This window comes from Mytilus trossulus, chromosome 6, assembly GCF_036588685.1.
Source record: "Mytilus trossulus isolate FHL-02 chromosome 6, PNRI_Mtr1.1.1.hap1, whole genome shotgun sequence".
Taxonomy (NCBI): Eukaryota; Metazoa; Mollusca; class Bivalvia; order Mytilida; family Mytilidae; genus Mytilus; species Mytilus trossulus.
Genome location: NC_086378.1, coordinates 88,989,727 through 89,016,517, shown reverse-complemented (window position 1 = coordinate 89,016,517; position 26,791 = coordinate 88,989,727). Strand labels below are relative to the sequence as shown.

The following is a 26,791-nucleotide window of genomic DNA, read 5'->3' as shown; positions in this document are numbered from 1 at the left end:
CAAGAATATCAGGTTCACGAATACGAACCTCAAGCTGGTGCCAACCTGAATAATCCAGTTGAGATCCGAATCAACATCGAAACCCAAGACTTGTTCCTTCATCCCGCTGAAAATGATCTCTTGGCAGAGGGATGGCTGTACAATAACGACGGTAGTGCATCTGCTTATGCAGATCTAGTGCCTCTCATTCTTAATGGGATCATGTATCTCTTTAAGACCATCAGATACAATAAATGCAAGCACTCAAGCTAGCTGATCGAACATCCCAGTCGTTGCCATCATCATGCTGGGAATGTTGATTTATCCCAACAATTTCTCCAAATTCCAAGGATTCAACTAGCTGTGGTACAAAGAACCATCTACCGAAGCCGAGGCCGAAAACATAGGGTTTGCAGCAGGACATGGGTATATTATCAACTAGCCCGCAAACAAAGGATCGTTTTCATTCACCATACATCCGAGACACATTTTCGGCTTTGCAGACGATTACAACAAGATTGTGCATGGATCAAGCACGAATTGTCACTCGTACGCGACTCGGACGACAATGCTATCCTGCTACTGCCGTCAACGACGTGGCGAAAATCAACCTGAGTCAGATCTCTTGGTTTGTTCTCATGTCCTTCCTTCCTTCCGATGAAAACAAAACTGCGGTTGTACAAGACCATCCAGAGAAAGAGTAAGATCGATTGTGGTTTCCGAATACGACAGTGTGATTCTACAAGTGTTACCCCAAACTTACAGTTCCACTGGTGTTTGTCTGCCAAGAGCGGTCGGGAAAAACCGAGATACATCATCGTAGTACGATCAGACTCAAAATGCAATCGTGTTCGACCACTGCCAGTTGCGAACTATCTACGTCACTCTCATCGCAGAACGCTACCCGGCGCTAGACTTCAATGCGAGTTTCACCCTAAGAGCAACGATGACTCTCGCCGGACTCTATCAACGTTGTCAATAGCATCAACACATCTTGGGATTCAAAGGGCAGATTTACACGTTCAGTTTGATCACAAACGGCTATACAAGACGGGGAGCTCATTGTAAATATCATCAGAATCAACAGCATTCTTGGGAATAGTGATATTATTGCGGCGGCTACACATATATTTGAGACGATTTGTACACATCCTGCTACAAGCATGACATTTGGCATAGACCTTCCTCAACTGTTACTCTTTCATTTCAGAAACAGAGACATCTGCAAAAAATGTCTCACTTCCGGTAAAATCAAAAATTAGGGTTATCATACTTAAATCCGCCCTTTATCGAAGGCTAATATGTGAAAAGGTATTATTATCATGCTACTAACATAATATTAGGTACCAATCTTTGTTATCTACTACCTTTGGCTATATGATAGAGATTAATTATCTTCAAAAACCCTACTTCTGGTATAGTCCTACATGGCGCACATACTACTAGAATAAGCTTATTTTTAGGGAGGGTAAATAAAATGTGTTTTAATGTATTGCTACTATCATTAATTTACATTGTGCAGCAAACCTTTCTTTTGTGTCTCTCGTGGATACAATGTATAAGACATATCTCTTTAAAAACATTACTTCCGGTAATATTGAAAATTGCGGACATAGAAATATCTATTTTCTATTTCAACATTCTACTTTTTTTCAAAATAAAAAGAAAACGCTCTTGTTGTGGGTTTTGTTGCTTGTCATTAAACTTTGTTTTCTAGTTTTCCACTAAATTATTCTGATCTAAATTTTTAAATAACACTTCCGGTTAAAAAAAACATATGGCTTAGATTTAAGAAATGAGTCCCCAAACCACATCTTTAATTTAAAGTTTTAGATACGCACATTTAAAATCAGTTCAAGAGAAATTCGAGTCTGATATCAGAAGATGTAACCAAAGAAAATGAACAAAATGACAATAATACATAAATAACAACAGACTACTAGCAGTTAACTGACATGCCAGCTCCAGACTTCAATAAAACTGACTGAAAGATTATGATTTCATAGTATGAACATCAGGCACAATCCTTCCCGTTAGGGTTTAAGTATCATACCATCATAAAATAAATGAGAAGAACATAACCCGTGTCATGCCAACAACTGTTTTTTGATAAATGTGTTTAGTTCCGATGCAAAGACCCTATAAGTGAATCAATATTAACGCCAAAATATGCAATCTTTAATGACCTGACAACAGTATCGTAACTATATCCCTTCTTAATAAGTCTATTCAAGGGTTTTGTTTGTTTTGAGGTGAATACTGACACCTTTGTGCTTTATAAAGAATATTTCCATAAAAAATGAATACATTGTCGATACCAATTCTGGATTTAATATAACGGTTTGAGAGAGCGCGCAGATATATTGACGAGCATTAAGAGCAGATTTGACGCTCTCTACGCTTGATGCAAACACTTAGTCTACAGTGTTGTGTAGCTGATTCGACGCTATCACTGTCTTTTCAAAGAGTGAGTTTGAGTAGTGTGGTGTTTTGCTTAGTGGAATGTCAAAACACTTAGAGTGATTCTAACTTGTTTTCCACAATATTTGTTGCGTGGTAATCTTCGAACTTATTGACAGTTTTGTTTCTCTTAGGACGTGCTTTTGTATAAATTCGTCTGTTTCAATAACGGGAATCAGCCCCTGAACCACTTTGTACATAAACATCAACTTCTAACTTGTTCGTCTTGCAATTGTAAAGAGGTCTTGTAGTTCCAGTTTGGCAATCATATTGGAGACACAACCGTCCTCTCTTGACTTGTAATAGATGGTGATGAATCTTGCCGCTTGCCGTTGTATCCTTTCTAGCTTATTTGTGTTTGTTACCGTGTATGGGTCCCATACTATGGCTCCATATTCCATCGTTGATCTGACGAGCGAAATGTTTAATTTGTGGGTGGTCCATTTGAGGTCTTCCGAAATATTTAGGACTAGGAACGGGTCATGCTTGACTTGTTGAAGTATGTGTCCACTTAAACTGTAGATTGTATTGCTTTTGTTTCTGATGCTTAGGATGTAGAATCTTTTACATTGAACCGCATTCCCCAGTACATCCACAATGTACAAGCTTCTGCCAAAATGATGAGGCATTAGAAAGAGTTATTAATAAGTGATCATATTTATCCCTTCGCCATCCATTAGCGCCTGAAATGGGTAGCATAATAGCCAATTCTAAGCTCGTCCCCTCTAAACACCTGCCTTAGTATATTGCACGTTTTACATGCTGGAAAAGTCTAGACCAAGTTGAGGGAATACCCTCAATTAGTCTTCCCTATTGCGTAAATACTTAGTTTCTTGAATCGTTAACCATGTTTGTGTGATCTTACAGTTAAACCTCGATGATTTATACTGATCAATCATCATTCTTTACCTTAAATTCACATCTTCAAATTGCCATCAATGTAGCCCACATTTTTTTCCTTTTCAAGCAATCAGAAAACTATAGCACAACCGGTAAATACATGGATCACAATAAGTGTTTGTAATCACTCATTGCCAGGTGCATTTGAAAGGTAATTGATATACTAGTATATTTATAAAAAACTTTTTGCCCTCCAAACCACAACCCATAGTCCGTCTACCCTTGTCACAGAATAGCGAAACAGTAATGACAGCATCATCAGTAACGACTATTCGAATCATGACTCTAGCAAGTTCGTGTTTCATCACATTAGAAACATGCAACATGATTCAATCGCAGCCTCTTAATGTGAGCATGGTTATTAACTTGAAATACATCACGAGGTAGATAAGATATAATATCAGGAGCATTTTTATAAGAAGCAAGAGCTACGTTTAGGGAAAGGGGAATACACAGACGAACCCAGAGTCCAAACAAAATCCTCAAAATTGGCAAAGTGTTCTGAAAGATGACGACAATAAGTAAGAACTTTTAAGTTTTCATTCGTAACAGATTGCTCAAACTATTTTGAGGAAAAGGTAGTTGTAGCAACACTTACTCATGATGTTTTGTGTTATCCACCACATGATGATGTTTCAAGCTTAGCACCATGTTCACACGAAGAGGCTGACACTTGAATCAAGATGCATGTGTCTGATGCAGTGAAACACAGACTTCAACTGAGTCATGGCTCGAAAGGTCGATACTGATGTTGCTGTCATTGATGTCTGGCTATTCAGTGAAATAGGGGCAGACGAACTTTGGCTTGAATTTGGAAGTGAGAAAGCCAAAAATTTAGTGACCAACTAAAAAAACATTTTCTTTACATTGGGAAAAAAGTTAAATATTAAAATGAAATACAATATTTCTATGTCCATATTGGATATATCCGGAAGTATGGTTTTAAAGAAATATGTCTTATACATTGTATCCATGACAAGCAGCAAAGAAAGGTTCCTGCTCAATATATTGAAAGTAGCAATAGTTTAAAATACATTTCAATTACCCTCCCTAAAAGTAAGCTTATTTTAGTACAATGTCCACCATGTCGGCTTTTACGGGAAGTAGGGTTTTTGAAGACGTCTAATCTATAGCATATATCTAAAGGAGTACATAACAAAGGTTTGTACCAAATTTCATGATAGTAGCATGTTCATAACGTCTATTCACATACTAGCCTTCGGTATTGGGCTAATTAAAGAATGATGTCCGCCATTTTGAATTTTACCGGAAATGAGACATTTTTTTCAAATGCCTCACTATCTGAAATAAAAGAGAAATAGTTTAGGAAGGTCTGTGCCAAACTTCATGTTTGTAGCAGGATGTGCCCAATTTTTCACAAAGCCGCCATACCATATCAACCATATAAGTTATGTCAATGGTATTACAGCAGTCTTCCATCTACAGCTTTTTTCCCCGCAGACGGTCCTGGTATAAGAATCATTCAAAAACCCCAAAAACTAGTATACTTTCCAGTGATCTTGCAAACCAGCAATCGCATGCAAACATATCTCAACGACTAAGACGGTAGGCAAATCGATCGAGAGGTATGAATAAATGACTTATCACGAATCAGAATTAAGAAACCGAATGGGTCCATCAATGCCCATGCTACGTCAATCTTCAAAGACCCAAATGTTGCTAAACACCTATCCGACCTCCATGATAAATATGTTGTTGTCCCCGCAGACAAAGCCCCAAATAACATCGTTTTTGTCTGTAAAAGTCATTACATTAAATGCCTGATAAACGAATTAGGTATAGACAATTCACTTGGAAACTCAACATATACCCTCACGACACTTTCCAAAGAGGAAATCCTGGATAATCATAGGTCTGTTCTTTGTTCCTTTAGTATTTCAACTAAAGATGAAGAACTGGATCTTCCATCACTGTATTGGAAACCTAAACTACATAAGTGTCCTTACAAACAACGGTATATTGCTGGGTCTTCCATGTGCTCCACGAAACCCCTTTCTAAATTATTAACATCTATTTTATCAGCAGTCAAATACGGGCTTCAAAGTTATTGTGAAACTGCCTATTCTAGAGGTGGCGTGAATCAGATGTCGATACTTTAAAATTCCAAAGATCTTTTAGAGTACATACAATCTAACCCTCTTTCATCTTGTAACAGTATTAAAACATTTGACCTTTCTACTCTTTACACAAGTATTCCACATGCCAAACTAAAAGACAAATGAAAAGAGTTGGTATTACTTTGCTTCATAAAAAAAGAATGGCCAACGTAGATACAAGTATCTTGTCTTAGGGAGGGATAAATCCTACTTTGTAAAGAATCACTCTGATTCAAACAAAAAATTCTCCGAAACCGATATTATCAAGATGCTTGATTTTTTGATTGACACCATATTTGTTACGTTCGGAGGACGTGTTTTTCAACAGACTGTCGGCATCCCAATGGGAACAAACTTTGCCCCTCTACTTGCTGACTTGTTTCTTTATTATTATGAGGCTGACTTCATGCAGGAACTTCTTAGAAAGAAGGATAAGAAGTTAGCAATATCCTTTAACTCTACTTTTCTCTATATAGATGACGTTCTTTCACCAAACAATTCAAAATTTGGTGACTATGTGGAACGCATCTATCCTATCGAATTGGAGATAAAGGATACTACAGATACAGTTAAGTCGGCTTCATATCTTGACTTACATCTGGAAATTGTCAATGAGGGTCGGTTGAAGACAAAACTTTACGACAAAAGAGATGATTTCAGCTTTCCAATTGTGAAGTTTCCATTTCTAAGTAGCAACATTCCAGCAGCACTTGCATACGGGGTATATATCTCCCAATTGAAACGATATTCCCGTGCTTGCATTTCCTATCATGATTTTCTTGATAGAGGGTTACTGCTCACAAGGAAACTATTAAACCAAGAGTTCCAAATGGTGAAGTTGAAATCATCCCTTCGAAAATTTTACGGACGCCATCACGAGTTGGTTGACCGTTATGGAATAACCGTTTCACAAATGATATCGGATATGTTCCTTACGTCATAACTACAATCCCCTTCCCTTTCATGAATTTGACCTACCGAATTAGACTATTTACCGGATTTGTTATCACATAAGCAACACGACGGGTGCCGCATGTGGAGCACGATCTGCTTACCCTTCCAGAGCACCTGAGATCACCCCTAGTTTTTGGTGGGGTTCGTGTTGTTTATTCTTTAGTTTTCTATGTTGTGTCTTGTGTACTATTGTTTTTCTGTTTGTCTTTTTCATTTTTAGCCATGGCGTTGTCAGTTTGTTCTAGATTTATGAGTTTGACTGTCCCTTTGGTATCTTTCGTCCCTCTTTTCTTCTACAACGGACTGTCAAGTCTGCATTCGTTTGTCCCATGCAAAGCTGGCTCACCTCTCTAAAGGTTCAAAAGATTACCAAGCCTCTCCCCAAAAGTTACTGGTGGAATGAATCGGAAGCTGAGTATCACCCAAATGAAGGTAAACGCAACAAGTAGGTGGATATCTACCCATGCTGGCAGGGCTGGGAATAAGGGCACTCCCCATGATAGCAAAAGACCATTCTACCAGCCTTGGGTGTTGGAGCCTTGAGCGGTTTGGGTGGTGAAGCCTTAAGGTCTGGATTGTACCTGTAGCGTGGTGGATGCGTTTGCGCAGTGAAACCAAGTGTCAACGGTCTCTACCTCAAATCCGCAAACGCCCGGATTACCTATGGGACTGGACTTTACTTGAAGCGTGGTCAGGCACAGGTGTTAATGCCACCCTTCCTCTGGGATTTCTATCTTGCTTGAATGCTATCACCGTAATGGATCTCGAACTATTTTCTAGGCATGTAACCAAAAAGAAAAAGAAACACCACGATACTTTGCGATTGGCCCAGTCCAAAAAGTCCTTGGTTGAACAATGTGTCAGATCAGCTTTAGCTGATGATGACCAGATCGATGATGAAGAGTTTGACTCAAAAACTACTACGACCTTAAAGATCAGATGCAGCAACCCATGTCAAGTTTCAGCGAGGATCTGTCAAAATGCTTCTTTTAGGTTTTTCCTACCCAATTCAATGGTTTGAACCCCATTTTCAGGCCTAAACAACATATTCTCACACTTCCAATCATACCATTTTTATTAAAAATATAAAAGTCGTGGTAGTCATACCCTGTGCGCCTGTTGTTAGCTCACCTGAGTGAGCTTTTCTCACCATTTCCCGTCCGTCGTCCGTCGTCCGTCGTCGTCGTTAACATTTAACATTTTGAACTTCTTCTGGAGAACCACTAAATGGAATAAAACAAAACATGGCATGAATGTTCCTTGTGAGGTTTTGACCAAGTGTTGTTACTTTGTAGCCGATTCATCATTCAAGATGGCCGCCAGCGGGGGAATTAGTTTAACATAGGACCCTATGGGAAATGCATAAACATTACTTCTTTTAGAGAACCACTGAATGGAATGAAACCTAACATGGCATGAATGTTCCTTATGAGGTGATGACCAAGACAATTAGTGTTGTTACTTTGTAGCCGATCCATTATCCAAGATGGCCACCAGTGGGGGACTTGGTTTAACATAGGACCCTACGGGAAATGCATACAAATGACTTCTTTTAGTGAATCACTGAATGGACTGAAACCAAACAAGGCACTCCTTATGAGGTGCTGACCAAGTGTTGTTACTTTGTAGCTGATCCAATATATAAGATGGCCGCCAGCGGGGGACTTAGTTTAACATAGGACCCTATGGGAAATGCATACAAATGACTTATTTTAAAGAAAATGACTTCTTTTAGAGAACTACTGAATGCAATGAAACCAAACAAGACATGAATGTTCTTTATGAGGTGCTGACCAAGTGTTGTTACTCTGTAGCCGATCCATCATCCAAGATGGCCACCAGTGGGGGACTTGGTTAAACATAGGACCCTATGAGAAATGCATACAACTGACTTCTTTTAGAGAACCACTGAATGGACTGAAACCAAACATGGCACAAATTTTCCTTATGAGATGCTGACCATGTGTTATTACTTTGTAGCCGATCCATCATCCAAGATGGCCGCCAGTGGGGAAATTAGTTTAACATAGGACCCTATGTGAAATGCATTCACAAGTCTTCTTCTAGAGAACCACCGAATATTTTATATGTCTTTGACAGTCCAGGGTGATTCCTGACCTACTTCTCGCCATTTGAGGGTTTCCTCATCAGTATTTTCCAAAATTTCTACCCTTTGCGCCATTAACTCTCTGATCAGACATATTTGTAATCTTACAATCCATTGTGTTTATCCTATCTGTGGATTTGTTTTGGTGTATTTTCTTTTTTCCACAAAATTACATTTTCCCACAACCCCAACACCCACTTTTCCCCTTCAAGCCAAACCAACAACGTTTTGCCCTCTGAACCTCGTCAACGAGCGTGCAAGATTTTCGGATTTTTAGGTGCAGTCCAAGCAGAAATTCCACTCAAAATGTTCAAGCGTATTTCGATTTTTAGTCCCTTGTTACTGCGCAGAATAAATTGACTATATACCATTTGTTCCTCTTTTTATAAGCTTCCGAATGAGGTAAAAGGTAGGTCTGTAATTAAGGGCTGAAGGGTCCCAGCAGTACATTCCATTATTAAAAATATCCATTTCATTATTCAAAATAGACTGTTTCTTATTTTTCACGCGTATTTTGGCATTTACGTCCCCAATAACCCCTCCAATGGTCATTGCAGAACATATCGTTTATACTCAGTCTATTTCTCTATAAATAAGCTTTTATTTGGTGTATCAATTTTGCCTATATTAGGGACTGTACGGTTGCAGAAGTCCATCCTATTATTCAACATAAGCTATTTCTTATTGTTCAAGCGTATTTCGATATTTAGGTGGTTCGTTACTTGTCTTATATGCGTTGCGGAACTTGTTGACTATATACATTTTGTTTCTCTCGTAATAAGCTTTAGAATGAGGTATAATGTTTATCTATAATTAGATGCTTAAGGGTCGAAGCAGTCCATTCCATTATTCAAAATATCCATTTCATTATTCAAAATTGGCTATTTCTTAACTTTCACGCGTATTTCGACAGTTAAGTCCTCTAATATGCGTTGCGGAACATGTTGACTATATACATTTTGTTCCTCTTGTTATAAGCTTTCGAATGATGTATAAAGTTTATCTATAATTAGGGGCTAAAAGGTCGCAGCAGTCCATTCCATTATTCAAAATATCCATTTCATTATTCAAAATTGGCTATTTCTTAATTTCACGCGTATTTCGACATTTAAGTCCTGTAATATGCGTTGCGGAACATGTTGACTAAAAACATTTTGTTCCACTCGTTATAAGATTTCGAATCAGGTATAAGGTTTATCTATAATTAGGGGCTAAAGGGTCGCAGCAGTCCATTCAATTATTCAAAATATCCATTTCATTATTCAAAATTGGCTATTTCTTAATTTTCACGCGTATTTCAACATTACAGTCCTCTAATATGCGTGGTAGAACATGTTGACTATATACATTTTGTTCCTCTCGTTATAAGCTTTCGAATGAGGTATAAGGTTTATCTATAATTAGGGGCTGAAAGGTCGCAGCAGTCCATTCCATTATTCAAAATATCCATTTCATTATTCAAAATTGGCTATTTCTTAACTTTCACGCGTATTTCGACATTTAAGTCGTCTAATGTGCGTTGCGGAATATGTTGACTATATACATTGTGTTCCTCTCGTTATAAACTTTCGATTGGGTAGAAGGTTTATCTATAATTAGGGGCTGAAATGTCGCGGCAGTCCATTCCATTATTCAAAATATCCATTTCATTATTTAAAATTGGCTATTTCTGAACTTTCACGCGTATTTCGACATTTAAGTCCTGTAATATGCGTTGCGGAACATGTTGACTATATACATTATGTTCCTTTCGTTATAAGCTTTCGAATTGGGTATAAAGTTTATCTATAATTAGGGGCTAAAGGGTCGCAGCAGTCCATTCCATTATTCAAAATATCCATTTCATTATTCAAAATTGGCTATTTCTTAACTTTCACGCGTATTTCGACATTTAAGTCCTGTAATATGCGTTGCGGAACATGTTGACTATATACATTATGTTCCTTTCGTTATAAGCTTTCGAATTGGGTATAAAGTTTATCTATAATTAGGGGCTTAAGGGTCGCAGCAGTCCATTCCATTATTCAAAATATCCATTTCATTATTCAAAATTGGCTATTTCTTAACTTTCACGCGTATTTCGACATTTAAGTCCTGTAATACGCGTTGCGGAACATGTTGACTATATACATTATGTTCCTCTCGTTATAAGCTTTCGAATGAGGTATAAAGTGTATCTATAATTAGGGGCTAAAGGGTCGCAGCAGTCCATTCCATTATTCAAAATATCCATTTCATTATTCAAAATTGGCTATTTCTTAACTTTCACGCGTATTTCGACATTAAAGTCCTCTAATATGCGTTACGGAATATGTTGACTATATACATTTTGTTCCTCTCGTTATAAGCTTTTGAATTAGGTATAAATTTTATCTATAATTAGGGGCTTAAGGGTCGCAGCAGTCCATTCCATTATTCAAAATATCCATTTCATTATTCAAAATTGGCTATTTCTGAACTTTCACGCGTATTTCGACATTTAAGTCCTCTAATATGCGTTGCGGAACATGTTGACTATATACATTTTGTTCCTCTTGTTATAAGCTTTCGAATGAGGTATAAAGTTTATCTATAATTAGGGGCTAAAGGGTCGCAGCAGTCTATTCCATTATTCAAAATATCCATTTCATTATTCAAAATTGGAGATTTCTTAACTTTCACGCGTATTTCGACATTTAAGTCCTCTTATATGCGTTGCGGAACATGTTGACTATATACATTTTGTTCCTCTTGTTATAAGCTTTCGAATGAGGTATAAAGTTTATCTATAATTAGGGCCTAAAGGGTCGCAGCAGTCCATTCCATTATTCAAAATATCCATTTCATTATTCAAAATTGGCTATTTCTTAACTTTCACGCGTATTTCGACATTTAAGTCCTCTAATATGCGTTGCGGAACATGTTGACTATATACATGTTGTTCCTCTCGTTATAAGCTTTCAAATGAGGTATAAGGTTTATCTATATTTAGGGGTTAAAGGGTCGCAGCAGTCCATTCCATTATTCAAAATATCCATTTCATTATTCAAAATTGGCTAACATGTTTAACCCCGCTGAATTATTTATGTATGTGTCTGTCCCAATTCAGGAGTCTGTAATTTAGTGGTTGTCATTTGTCTATGTGTTACATATTAGTTTTTCGTTCATTTTGTAAATAGATAAGGCCGTTAGTTGTTTACATTGTCTTATTGGGGCCTTTTATAGCTGACTATGCGGTATGGGCTTTGCTCATTGTTGTAGGCTGTACGGTAAGCTATAGTTGTTGATGTCTGTGTCATTTTGGTCTTTTGTGGATGTTTGTCTCATTGACAATAATACCACATCTTCTTTTTTATATTTCCTCATTTTTATGCATATTGTTGCATTTAGGTCGTCCGTAAACCCTCTTATGGTCATTGCAAATCAAAATGTAGCTATAGTGTCACGGTCAAATTTTTTTATATTTTTTCACTATTCACCGGTTCAATTTGAATAATGAAACATAAACCATTTCATTATTCATTATTAATTTTTTCAATATTGAATAGTGAATAATGAACTATTTCATTATTCATTATTGAATAATGAATAATGAACTATGAATAATGGACGTACTTCAGCCCGGTCAAAAAGAGTTATATAATATCTTATTTCTAAACTAAAAATGTAATTATCAGATGAAATGTACTTATTAAATAAATGTCCATATATATATCTTGTACATCTGACATAAACAAAATATGTTCATGAATCTATTCTGTATTTGTTTCGCCTTTTGTTTTGCATAAAAAGAATGTAGGTATGTAAATGTATATCTAATATTATTGTATATTTTGAATTATTCAGAAGGCATCAGGGGAGATTAGTATTGTACTAATTAATTTTACTCCCTTTAAATAAAGTATCTATTATAACCAATATATATGCTCCTGGTTATTGAATCATTGGTTTGTAAAGTAAGATCTCACTACACAAATCCTTGTTTAAATAAAAAATAATTTAACGTATTATAGAAAATAAATACGAAAGTGAGAGAGTTCCGGCGTATGCATGTTATGAGAATACATCTAATATCATAATAATTTGGCATCTTTTTCTCATTTAATCATGATGGCGCTGTGGATGTAATACCTTTAAAGTTACTATTTTCAACTTAACACTTAACACAATATACCTTCTTCTTCCCACCTTTAAGCGAGGAACCGAATTCATATTAAATGTGTATGGTCCTGCGAAAACTTCCACAGTGTCGGGCAACACCGCTAGTCGTCTCATAGCTATTTAAGACATTTACCAATTAACAGTAAAGCTATGCTGTTTATTTCCCCCAGAGCCTGCGTTCAGAGCAGCTCTGAGTCCTTCTATCGTGTCGGCCGAGATTGTTTTAGATGGAAAATAATTCCAATCCCTGGCGTACTTTGGGAAGAGTATGGCTGTCCATAGGTGTCATGTTTTGTTCTTTCTTGGTAAACGCGGCCTAGATACTTCTGCGGGTCCCAGCTGTTGTTGCGGATTAATTATTGTTGCCTATGCCGTACTTTACATACCATACATTATCTGCTGGTTTTCCTACTTATTCCAGGCTTTCTCTCTGTACATAGTTGTTTAACAATGTTACACAACCAGGTGTTTGGTCAGAGTAGTTGTTACGGACAAATCTTGCTGCTCTTTTTGAACTTGTTCCTGTGATATGATTTTTTTTGGCTCGATGGATCACAAACTGTGCAGGATTCCACAAAAGGTCTTACCACGGATGTATATGCTGCTGCTTTAAATGGTTGAGTGCAGTTTTTCAGATTTCTTCGGATAAATCCTAATGTTAAGTTTCCTTTGCTTACAATGCTGCCAATGTTTCTACCCCAGAATAGGTTGTTGCTGATGGTTTTTCCTAAGTATACTAACATCAACATTGTCTAAACTATGTACGTGAACTTGTATGCCCAAACAACATCGTTTTCGAGTGTAAATCACATAGCATAAATTGCTTGATAAATTAATCAGGTATTGTCAATTCACTTGGAAACTCAACATATACCCCCGGACACTTTTTTTTGCTACATTTGAAAATGCCTGTACTAATTCAGGTATATGACAGTTCTTGTCCATTCGCCTTTGATGTGTTTTGTTATTTGATTTTGCCATGTGATTATGGACTTTCCGAATTGATTTTCCTTTTAGGTTCAGTATTTTTGTGATTTTACGTTTAAATCAAGAGGAAATCCTGGACAATCATAGGTCTGTTCTATGTTTCTTTGGAATTTCAACCAAAGATGAAGAAGTGGATCTTCCAGCACTGTATTGGATATCTAATTTACACATGTGTCCTTACAAGCAACAGTTATATTGCAGGTTCTTCCAAGTACTCCAATCAAAGCCGAGGTTTAACGTTATTATGATACTGTCTATTCTAGAGGTCTTTCAGAATACATACAATTTAAGACTGTTTCATCTTGCAATAGTATTAAAACATTTTACTTTTCTACATTTCCCCATTTCTAGCTAAACGGAAAATTGAAAGAGTTGGTTATGCTTTCTTTCATACTTTGTAAAGATCAGTCTGATTAAAACGAAAAATTATATGACACTGACATTAAGATTCTTGATTCTTGATTGAAACATTTATTACTTTTGAAGGACGTGTTTTCAACAAAAAATCGGCATTTCAATGAGAACCAACTGTGCCCTCTTGTTGCCAACTTGTTCCTTGATTCTTATGAGGGCCGACTTCACACAGGAAATTCTTATGAAGAAATAAAAAAAAGTAAGCAGTCTCCTTTAACGTTATTTTCCGCTATATAAATAACGCTCTCTAAATAAATAGTTCCAAATTTTGTAATTATTTTGAAAGCCTCTATCCCTTCAAACTTGAGATAAAGGATACATCAGATACAATTAAGTCTGCCTCATATCTTGACTTGCATCTAGAAATTGACAATGAGGGTATGTTTAAACAAAACTTTACGAAAATAGTTGATTTTGGCTTCCCAATTGTGAACCTTCCATATTTATGTTGCAACAATCCAGCAGCGCCCGCATACGATTTATATTATTATCCCAATTGATACGAATTCCCGGGCTTGAATTTCCTATCGTGATTTTTTTAGCTGCTCACAAAGAATTTCTTAGAAATTATTAAATCAAGACTTTCAAATGGAGAATTTGAAATAATCCCTTCGTAAGACAATAACAATCAAAACCAAGGAGTAAACAAAGACTCTCAAAAACCAAGGGACATTTACATCAACAGTTATAAATGATAATTAAGAAACAACACGTTTTCCTGCACCGTATACGGCACCCGTCGTGTTATTTCTTTGTTAAGTCCGTAAATTTCACGGACGCCATCACGAGTAGTTTTACCGTTATGAAATATAAAGTTTTAGAGATGGTAGAGGATATGTCATAAGTTTAATCCCGGTCCCCTTTCATGAATGTTACTAACCTAATTAGACTTGTTACCGGGTTTGCACTAGAAACACCAACACAAAGGGTGTCACACGTAGAGCAGATTCTGCTTACCCTTCAGAAGGGCCTGAGATCACCCCCGATTTTGGTCGGGTTAGTGTTGCTTAGTCTTAATTTTTCTATGTAGTGTTTTGTGTGTTAGTATGAGTAATTTTGTTTGTCTCTATCTTTTTTAACCATGGTTTTGTCACTTAATTTTCGATTTATAAGTTTGAATGTCCCTCTACTCTTCGCTCCTCTGTGTATGATGTATCTATTACATTTGTTTTATCTTCTGCGTCATTCTGATTACTATGCATATTTTGTTTGCTGAAACTTATTTTTTTTCAGCAAAAGGTCACTGTCTGGTTGTTTCGGCTTGATTGTTTTAAAGAGAAGGTTACTCGTCTGTAAATAGTTTGGTTTCAAATGATGTTGATGTTTCTAGCATGTCGTTTACGTTTTCAGAAACAATACGAACTGTGCATTGAGGATCACTTGATAATACCGGGGCTTGAGAGGAGACTGCTACTTCTAACAATATGCTCTGCAATCTGCTTTGAAGGAAAGAACGGATTCACTTAGAGGTTTAGGGTAAACTCACATAGTGCATAATTTTCTGAAAGATGCCCATTTCAAATGGTGACCATCACCGAGGTATTTATACATTTATCACAGCCTACACACACACATTACTTTAAGATACTAAGTGTTAGTCGCAATCTGATAAAAAAAAAGTAACATCACAAAACTATTGAATTTCAAGGAAAATTTCAAAAGGAGAGTCCCTAATCAAATGGCTGAATCAAAAGCTCAAACACATCAAACGAATAGACAATATCTGTCATACTTCGATCTGACTTGGTACAGCAATTTTCTTATATAGAAAAAGATGAATAAACCCTGGTATTATATCTAGCTAAACTTCTCAGTTTTATGACTTAACATTCTTTATTAGTATATTGATTATGATGCGTAAACAAAACAAACAAACATAATCGGTGAACATGTCAAAAAAACGGGGACAGCATTGTGTTTTATCTACACTCAGATTTATCGTAGCTCACTAAATTTGAGATTATGATTTTTACTAGATTGACAAGCCGAAGTCCATTAGGGACGACATCAAAAGTTCAATGTAGGATAAAAATAATTCAGATAGTTTTTTTAATGACCCCCCCCCCCCCCCCTACCCCCTCTTAATTTAACTTGGGAAAAATTGATTGACCCATATAGATATATGTAAAATCAATGTAGGATAAACAAAACTTGCAGCAAGATTAACCCCCCACCCCAAACTATTTGAATTAAGTTTTTTATCCTTCATTGATCTTTTGATGTCGTCCCTTAATTGTAATCCTCGTTTTAGATGATATAATATAGTGTTTTATCATACATTATCATTATTTTTTTTTATAACACAACTTTGTGTGTGAATTATTTGTTCATTGTAAAAGATTTGTCATTACAAGACCTTTTGATTTATAGACTCTAGATAATGTATCTAGAGATATTTCAATATTATATAAAAGGGTGTATAAAAACAATGTAACAAAAGTTTGACAATGATTCATAATCGTTAGCAAAGAGATACGATCCAGAGAAAGGGACTGGATCGTTCCCCATGGCTAGCGAGGATGACAATGTTCTTGACCTGAAAACAGTATATTTTGAAGTAATGATCAATATACACATACATTATAACTGTATTTGGACATAGCATGAATAACTGGTCTATTAGACCATACATATCATTGACAAACAGTCCAAATTTGAAAAGTTATTAACTATATCATGGCCTTGCGTTATCTTCATCATATCAATTTGTTTGAAATAAAAGATATACTGCAACAATTTATTACATGTTAGAATTAACAATCGACTATCAACATAGTATATCAAAATAACAAAGCCATTGCAGATCACATAATGGCGTTTTTGACCTCTACACTAAAAGCACAGACAAACTCAGTATGTCAATTTTGTGAGGAATGTTTTGAAATTAAATGGAAGTGCATCAACTGTGATTTATTATTATGTCAATTTTGTACTACAAGGATTCACTCTAAAAGTAAATCATCAACTGAACATGAAATTATCAATTTGAGGGACTGTGTCACTGAAGTTCTTTTAGACACAACTCGCAAAGTCGACTTGAAAAAAATGACTTGTGCTCAACATAGTAACGAGAAGTGTGTATTACATTGTAATAACTGCAATATGCCAGTATGTTGTGACTGCTTGATTGGAGATCACAACAACCATAAGTACAGTAAACTGGACAAAGTTTACAAGGAAAAACTCGAAGATATTCAGGAGATCAAACGCAAAATTGAATCAAACATTCCCGTTTTTAATGAACAAAAGGAGTACCTGTTACATATATTGTCTGAAGACAATATACAATTTACAGAAGATAAAGACCAAATTATAGAAATCAGAGATAACATTGTAAAACATGCTGATGTTCTTTTGTCAAAATTAGATCAATTAAGGAAACCAAGAGAGGAAACAATTAACAAAGAACTATATTGTGTGAGACAAAGATTAGGGGGATTGGAGAGGAGGAAAAGTCAGCTGAATCTAACACTAAGTTCCCCATCTGCCGCTGACGTTTTTGTTACCAGTCTTTTTCTAGATAAAACAATGCCAGATGAAACTGTTAGTCAAGCAGAACTTTCACACAGGAAATTCACACCAGGAAAACTTTCAAGACAACCTATGCGTGATATATTCGGCTCTGTAAATGAATATTCTGATGTTAAAACTGTTCAAACTTACAACACCGAGTTCGACCATACTATAAAATTCATAAAATGTGATGACAATTTAGCGTTTATTGGGACTTCTTGGGGTGATGTTTTACAAAAAGTAACAGTAGAGAAGGACCGAATCATTCAGTGCAGTGAATTAAAAGAAACCCTCTTGGTGTTTGACATGGCTATGATGAGCAATGGAGATTTACTGGTATCATCAGGAAAAACAGAATTAAAGCTTTATACCACAGATAACCAAGTGAAGACATTTAGGACGGTTTTTTCTTTATATACATTAGGTGTTCATGTAAACAAGCAAAATGAAATATTTCTCGGGTTGAGTGACTCAGACTACATTACAATTAGTAATGACATTGTAAGAAGAGTTGTATTAATGGATCATAATGGAGATATTAAACAATGTTTCGAGTATGACGGAGATAATCAAAGACTGTTTACATGGCCACGCAGAATCTGTACTAACGACAAATATATCTTTGTTGTAGATCTCTTACACGGCGGACCAGGGAGGGTGGTGGTTATAGATAAAGTAGGACAACTTCAATGGAATTATAATGGAAGTTTTGATAAGTTTGACCCAAAAGATATAGCGGTAACATCTACTGAAGTGGTAATAGTAACTGACTGTAACAATCACGCCCTCCACGTATTAAGCCTTACGGGAGAGGTTATAGTATGTAAGAAGATCTCGGAGTTATGTATACACTTTCCTTGCAGTCTTAGTATTGACGATGATGACAAACTGTGGGTTGGGACTTCGGACACTAAATCAAAGGTTCATGCGTTAAGGCTAACATAATATTGGTCATACATTTTTACTAACAATCAGTCGGATATCCAGTAAACGAAAACAAAAGAAAATTCACTCTTCTTTTGGTAGAAAAAAACCAATTCCAGTCGAAACTGATTAAATGATATTTCCATACAATAATTGCACATGTTAAAGAGGTATTTTGGATAGTGACAGTCAAAATCATAGATCGAAAATAAACTGACAACGTCATGCCTAAAAATAAAATTAAAAAGACAAACAAACAAATGTTATCATCTGTTAAAAGGTTATTCCATATCTGTCAACCAACTCATGATGGCGTCCGGAAAATTTACGAAAGGATGATTTCAACTTCATCATTTGGAAATCTTGGTTTAATAGCTTCTTAGTAAGCAGCAACCCTCTATCAAGGAAATCATGGTATGAGATACACGCACTTGAATATCGTTTCAATTGGGATATATATAATCCGTACGCAGGCGCTGCGAAAATGTTACCACTAAGAAATCGACAGTTGACAATACAATTAACTGTGTTATAAAAATATACATTCAAATACACGATGTTTAATGTTAAGTATTTATCTAGAATTTTTTTTTAGTAAAAGTTTAAAAATAACTATTGGTATAAAGTAGTTATTTTCTTTGATTTTGTATACAATTTTTATAAACGTTCGCCTCGAGTTTTGTACGTGTATTTGCTGTCTTTTCTGTCTGATAATATGCAATGTATACATCGAGATAAGATATGTTTGATTTTGCCTAGTTATTTATTTCAAAAGTGCCAATTTTGCTGCATTTCAATCGATTTCATTAGAATACCTACGCCATTGATTCAAAATAATGATATCTTTGATAAGATTTGAATTAGCTGTCAGTATCTTATAGTACTCTCAGATCTGTATTTTGTGTCTTTTTGTTGTCGATATGAACAAGTAACCGGCTACGACCAATCTATGTTTTGTTATATGGTATTTCATTTGTGTCCATCTGATTAGTTACCCAAACCATTTTTCAATTGATATTTATAGTTCGTTCTTATGTTGTGCTGTTACACCACTGTCCAATGTTAGGGGAGGATTGTGGGATCCCTCTAACGTGTTTGATCCTGCTATATTCTGTATGTATGTGTCTATTCTAAGTTAGGTGCCTGTAATTCAGTGGCTTTCATGTGTTGCTGTGTTTTTCGTTCATTTCTCTGTACATTAGTTAGGCCGTTAGATTTATCGGTGTTTTTTTTTTACATTTGTAATGTTTGAACCTTTTATAGTTGTCAATGCGTTGTGGACTTATCTCATTCTATTCAAGGCCGTGCGGAACCTATAGCTGTTAATTTCTGTGTCATTTTGATTCTTCTTATTTATATCATCAGTATCATAAATATATCTTATTGTGAAAATAAATAATCTTGCTTCTTTGATCATTTTGTTTCACGTGTGTCTGGAGGAACTCAGCCTTATGTGAAAATAAAAAGGTGTTGGCTAGAAGAGGCGCAAAATTTGTTCTCATATGGCATGCCGACAAGTTTTTGAAAACATCCAACTCTAAAATCAATATATATGTTGTCGATAAAAAACGCCAACATACTGATCAATTGTTCCACTGTGCAGCATTTTTTTTAATCTATTTGTTCACTTTTACCACAACTTGATGATGTTATACTTGTTATTCTCATTGGATTTTGTCTAATGCTTATTCTGTTTCTGTGTATGTTACATGTTAATGTTGTGTCGTTGTTCTCCTCTTATATTTTATGCTGTTCCCTCAGTTTAAGTTTCTTACACCGATTTTGTTTTTTGTCCATCGGTTTACGAGTTTTGAACAGAGGTATACTACTGTTGCCTTTATTTAACAAAATATGCCGTATTGTATCCCAAAGGAATGAATTAATAGCATATACTTCAATTTATTTTTTGAACAGCATTTTGGATTATTTCTTTAAGGCGATATATCAATTTCACATGGGGAAATGCGACAATAGTTTACAGTATACATTACGTTACAGACCAGACGACTATACTACATTTTGAAGACATTAGACCACGAAAACTGTTGCAATATAATGGAGTCACCAAACTGATTCGAGTTGGTGATAGTAAAAAACGTATTTAGTGTCAATTTCAGATGTCCTGCTGCATAACTCATATTTTGAGGTTCAGGTATCGCTGGTCCTTGTGACCGAGGGAACGACGAATTTGTGATAACTTTTTAAATCTTCTCTTCAATAAATTATGGGTACATGCGGGATTTCCATTTTGGCTGTGAATACTAAGTTATTTGTTGCTGTTTATCACAAGAAAGATTAAAAGTTATATCACAACTAGAGGTTTTTAGTTGATACCATGATATTATGGCGAATAAACATTTAGGATCTCTTTAAATATACTCATCATATCTTAGAAGGGGGTTCATTGTGACCTTATTTTTGAATAAAGCATAATATCAAATTTATATTAATAGACATATACACATGGCGAAATCGATAACCAATGAAAATATATTTGTTTGTGCACTTTATCATATCATTTAGGTTCAATACAAAGGATGCAATCATTTTAGGCTAAACAACTCAAAACATTAGTTATATATTTTTAGTGGCAAATTGATAGGGGTGTGCAATATATATGCCTTATCATGAAACTAGTTATTCAATTAAGGTCAACTGTTGACAATCGCAATACTTTGAATTCTGAAATACTTTTTTTTTCAAAGTCGATGGAGCATTTAGAAGGCGGGCCAAATATTATCCATGGGAATAAGAAAATCGCCAGTTATAGAATTGCAAACCGAAACATTATTGACTTAATACCTTTATTACGATAAGTGGTTTCTTTAAACTTCGCCTTATCACAATCCAAATAACGATTAATACACTGACACAGGAAATAGGAGACAAAAACTCGCTTTCGGGACTTAAATGCTGGCAAGATAAAACAATATACCAAAATATTTGTGTTTTTTGAATTATTTCCCTGGTTGGCCATGGTACAAGAAACGTCGACATTTCATCATCTCATGGGACAGATTAACAATCTACACACTGTCCTAATTAGAAACAAATGAAAGAGTAACATATATCTATCATGGCCTTACGTTATCTAAGTCCTTATTTGACTAAACAGAGATAAGCTGAAATATTGTTTTTTTTCACAATCTGACTATTAGAATTATTGTAATTACGTTTATTAAATCAGCATGCAATTAGCCCTTCTTGTTTGATCACATAATGGCCTTTTCTTCATCCACTTTGAAATCCTAGAAAATATCTTTTTGTCGATTCTGTGAGGAATTGTACATGTCTGACATCAAATGGAAGTGTATCAACTGTGACGTGTTCTTATGTCAGCTGTGTAATAAACGGATGCATTCGAAATTTAAATCCTCCACTGACCATAAAGTTATCAAATTGAATGACTGTGGAAGAGAAGAAGCTATACAAACCACTCGCAAAGTCGACTTAAGCAAAATGACTTGTGCACAACACACTTCTTCTCTTCCAAGGGAGGAAAAAATTAAAAAAGAACTATATTCTGTCAGACAAAGAAAAGATGGACTCGAGAAGAGGAAAATTCAACTGAATCTAACACTGCGTTCTCCTTCTGCTTCGGATATTTTTGCTATCAGTCGTTTTCCAGATAAAACAATGCCAGATAAAACTGATGGTATTAGAGAAATTAGATATAGAAGATTCACACCAGGAAAATTTTCAAATCTACACATGAGCCATCTGTTTGGATCTGTTAATGGATCTGTGACTTGTTGTCTCATTGAGATTCATATCACATGTTCTTATATCTATTTGATTAGCTCCGTCATTCTTGCAGCATTGTTTAATACCTCCATTATGATCCATTACTACAACTCTGCCCACAATGTCATTGTTAATCGTATTGTAGTCTGATATATCTAACCCCAGAAATATTTCATTTTGATTTTTTACATGAACACTTAACGTATATGGGGCAATATGCGCATTGGTTTCTCCATAGGCCGTAATGGTAACGTTTTCTTCTGTTGCTCAGCCCATATCGTAAACTTGTATATGTATGATGGCTTGTTTCGAAGCTGAGACATTTTTACATATGTGGTTAAATTTTCGGGGTACGAAGTGTGATTCATTTTTCCGTAATTTAGCAAACCCCGAGTATCCTTTTGCGATGTGGCTCCTCATGGTAAAAAATCCCATTTTTAACACAATAAGTTCTTTGAAATTGTAATACTTTGAACACATTTAATAGCTCTATGGTTTTTACACATTTATTCTGTGTTCCCTTACTTTCTAAATTAACACTAATGGTGCAGCTCAGTCATTTGTTTATCATAGAAATGTGTCAAATATCACTACACAGAGATTTTTTGTTTACACGTGACTTATGTGTTCCTCATTTCAAGGCGCATTAGGGGTAATGTCCCAGGTATCATGATATAACGGTAAATTAAGTCAAGGCATTATGTAAACACGCTCATCATAACTAAAAAGTGTGTTCTTTCATTATTTGACCTTATTTAAGGATAAAGTATGATATCAAATTTATTACGAAAGACATATATATATATATATATAGATTAATAATCAATGCAAATTTATTTGTTTTTGCAGTTCATCATACCATTTAGGTTCAGTACAAAAGTTTTAGTCGTTTTAGGCCATACAACTTAAATATTTATATTTATGTAAGTGGCAAATTAAAAGGAGAAGGAATTTTATATGCTCCTTAATGAAAACTAGTCACAAAATTAACTGTTGACAATCGCAATACTTTGATTTTTTTTAATATGTGTAGTTTCAAAGTCGATGGAACATTATAAGAATAATTTTCATGAAAATGAGACAATTGCCGCGAAAAGAACTACAAACCAGACGTTATTGGTTCGATACATTTATTACGATTCCTTTAAAACTCACCTAATCGAGAAAAAATTATTAACACACTGACATCGTAAATAGAAGACATTGAACTCGCTTCCGCGACCTAATTGCTGGCAAGATAAAAACTATAAACCAAAGTATTTGTGTTATAGAAATGTTTCCTTTGTTGCACATGGAACAGGCTGATAATTTTATTTGAATAAAATAAACTGACATTTCCTTATCAAGATGGGACAAATTTATAATATACAAACTGTCCTTATTAGAAACAGTAGTAATAAGAACATATATTTATCATGGCCTTGCGTTATCTAAGTCCAAATCATTTTAGATCAGAGCTCAACTGAAATATTTTGTTTTTTTCACAATCTATTAACTACTAATGTGTCTTATGTTTATTTACACAACCTTAGCCATTCTTGTATGATACATTATGGCATTTTCTACTTCCTTATTCGAATCACAGAAAAAATCGGTTTGTCAATTTTGTGAGGAATCGTCTGATATCAAATGGAAGTGTATCAACTGTGACTTGTTCTTATGTCAGCTGTGTCATTCACGAATTCATTCAAAAAGTAAATCATCCACTGACCATACAGTTATCAAGCTGAGAGACTATAGAAGAGAAATCGCCAAAACAGAAACAACTCGCAAAGTTGACTTAACCAGAATGACTTGTGAACAACACAGTGACGAAAAGTGTTTATTACACTGTAAAACCTGTGACAAACCAGTGTGTTCTGACTGCTTGGTTGGAGATCACCAAAATCATCAATACGGTAGACTGGACATAGTTTATGAGAGAAAGCTCCAAGTCATTAGGGATGTTAAATGCAAAATTGAATCAGAAATTCATTTGTTTAAGAAACAAGGATCGAACCTGCAACACATATTGTCCGAAGAGAATAAACAATTTGCAGAAAATAAAGATAAAATTATAGAATTTAGAGATAAAATTATACGCCATGCCGATAACCTTATTATAAATTTGGATCTATTAAGAAAACCAAGAGAGTATCGTATTAAGAAGGAACTCGATTCGGTTCGGCAAAGAAAAATTACACTAGAGAAGAGGAAGACCCAACTAGATCGAACACTGGGTTCCTCATCTGCCGCGTATATTTTAGGTACCAGTACTGCGTTAGATAAAACAATGTCATATAACATTGGGACAAACGTTGGACAAAGAAAATATGAATTGGGGAAGTGGAGGACCCCACTGGATCTATCACGTGGTTCTTCGTCTGTCTCTGATATATTTGGTACCGGTAGTTTGATAGATAAAACAATGTCAGATAAAACTGTCAGTCAGGCAGAACTTAAACATAGAACATTCACACCAGGGACACTTTTAAATCAATCCTTGAGTGATATTTTTGGATATGTCGTTCCGAATATTGAAATTGCCAACACTTACCACACCGAGTTCAATCGCACTATAAAATTCATTAAATGTAATTATAATTTTGCGTTTATGGGGAATTCTTTTGGTGATGTTTTACAAAAAGTAACTTTAAAGAGAGACAGAATCCAGTGCATTAAATCAAAAATAACCTTCTCAATATTTGACATGGCTATGATGAATAATAGAGATTTACTCATATCATCAAGAAAAACAAATTTACAGCTGTATACCACAGATAATCAATCTACGGCATTTGGGATGGTTTCTCCCTTGTATACGTTAGGTGTTCATGTAAACAAACAAAACGAAATATTTCTGGGCTTAAGTGAATCGGACCGCAATACATTTAGTAAGGACACTGTAAGAAGAGTTGTATTAATGGATCATAACGGGGATATTAAACAATGTTTCGAGTATGACAGATATAATCAAAGACTGTTTACATGGCCACGCAGAATCTGCACTAACGACAAATACATCTTTGTTGTAGATATCTTACACGATGGAACAGGGAGGTTAGTGGTGATAGATAAAATAGGACAACTCCAATGGAAATATAATGGAAGTTTTGATAAGTTTGACACAAAAGATATAGCGGTAACATCTACTGAAATAGTTATAGTTACTGACTGTAACAATCAAACCCTCCACATATTAAGCCTTACTGGAGAGGTTATAATGTGCAAGAATATCTCGGAGCTCGGCATATTCCGCCCCTACAGTCTTAGTATTGATGATGACGACAAACTCTGGATTGGGACTTGGTACTCTAAATCACAGATTTATAAAATTATATTGGTTATATAAAAATTAATGTACAATATGATAATGTTGCCTTGTATTATTTGTAGAGAGGTCAATGAGTTCTCGAGTACTTGTATATTACTCGGTAGCACCGAGTATTAATTACCAAAATTATACTCGACTAATCGGTTTTTTGTTAGAATGCTATTGCTTTCTTGATGAAAGTACCTCCCGGGACATTATATATTTTTCAAAATTAATAAAAAATAGTACGATTCGAATGTTTGCGTATAATTGTCATTTATACTTCATCAAAACAGAGGTATATGTAGGATATATAAGAGAGTGAGTTTTCCTAGGACTGATACTTTAAGCTTAGTAACTCCCCCACCTCTGTATCGTCAGTTACCTAACAAATTTGATAAATCGCTACGTCCAATAAAAAGTTTACAAGATGATAGTTTATCATAAGAACAAATTCGTTGCACCCTTACCTACCATCAGAAAATGATTAAGGACATCAGTAAGTGTAATTATCACCTCTTTGGTGATCAATAAATGTGTTGTATCACGGGTTACAAAAACTGTTTAAGAAATTATTTTTTTATAGATATTTAATAACGTTATTACCAATTTACATTATTAGTACATGTAGTAAATGAGCTATTAATGGTGGTATAAATTTCCTTGACTATTGTCTGGTTGAAGGTTTACGATCATAAAACAACAACCTACAATACATAAAATGGTAAACTTTTGTGTTTCCATTTTAGAAATGTTTACCGAGCGAGTACTCGAAAATCCTTGAGAAGATAATTTATCCGTTATACATACAGTACGTTCATTAACATCGTAAATCTTACTACAGACACGGACTTGATAAATGAGCTCGGAAATAAACACACAGTAAGAAAAATCAACAGGAACGTTACCATCCAAAAAAAAAACATCAATAAAGAACAAAGAAAATCGTCTATGTGTTCTTTTATTTAGGGGGACACGTGGTTTTCAACAAAAGACATAGAGATGGTAAATAAATAAAGGCAACCGTAGTATACCTTAGTACAGAAGTCATAAATCCATTGCGAGAAAAAAAAACTGGGTTACATACTAAAATAGAGGACAACACATTTATAAGATGAAAGCAACGGAACAACAAAAACAAACGTCATTGCAACATACATAGAACAGAACTATTTGATAACACATGCCGTATTCCTTAATAGGTACGGAACCATTTAAGAAAAAGAAAAACGATGGCTTGAACCTGGTTTTATGTCTAGC

General features: G+C 35.2%; 2 protein-coding genes across 2 annotated transcripts; both read left to right on the top strand.

Annotated features, from left to right (window-relative positions):
* Nucleotides 1-17,103: 17,103 nt before the first annotated feature.
* Nucleotides 17,104-18,516, top strand: LOC134723106 (uncharacterized). The gene has a single exon (XM_063586745.1). It carries the CDS (start codon nucleotides 17,104-17,106, stop codon nucleotides 18,514-18,516), a length of 1,413 nt encoding a protein of 470 aa, XP_063442815.1.
* Nucleotides 18,517-23,791: 5,275 nt separating this feature from the next.
* On the top strand, nucleotides 23,792-25,669 carry LOC134723104 (E3 ubiquitin-protein ligase TRIM45-like). The gene is made up of 2 exons (XM_063586744.1): nucleotides 23,792-25,278; nucleotides 25,615-25,669. Exons 1-2 carry the CDS (start codon nucleotides 23,792-23,794, stop codon nucleotides 25,667-25,669), a joined length of 1,542 nt encoding a protein of 513 aa, XP_063442814.1.
* Nucleotides 25,670-26,791: the final 1,122 nt, after the last annotated feature.

Bases quoted from the DNA above. Each gene is read 5' to 3' on its own strand.
- LOC134723106 (XM_063586745.1), top strand. From the start codon at position 17,104: ATGACTTGTGCTCAACATAGTAACGAGAAGTGTGTATTACATTGTAAT.
- LOC134723104 (XM_063586744.1), top strand. From the start codon at position 23,792: ATGGCATTTTCTACTTCCTTATTCGAATCACAGAAAAAATCGGTTTGT. The intron at 25,279-25,614 runs GTTAGTGGTGAT...TATTATTTGTAG, and splicing joins TTACACGATGGAACAGGGAG to AGAGGTCAATGAGTTCTCGA.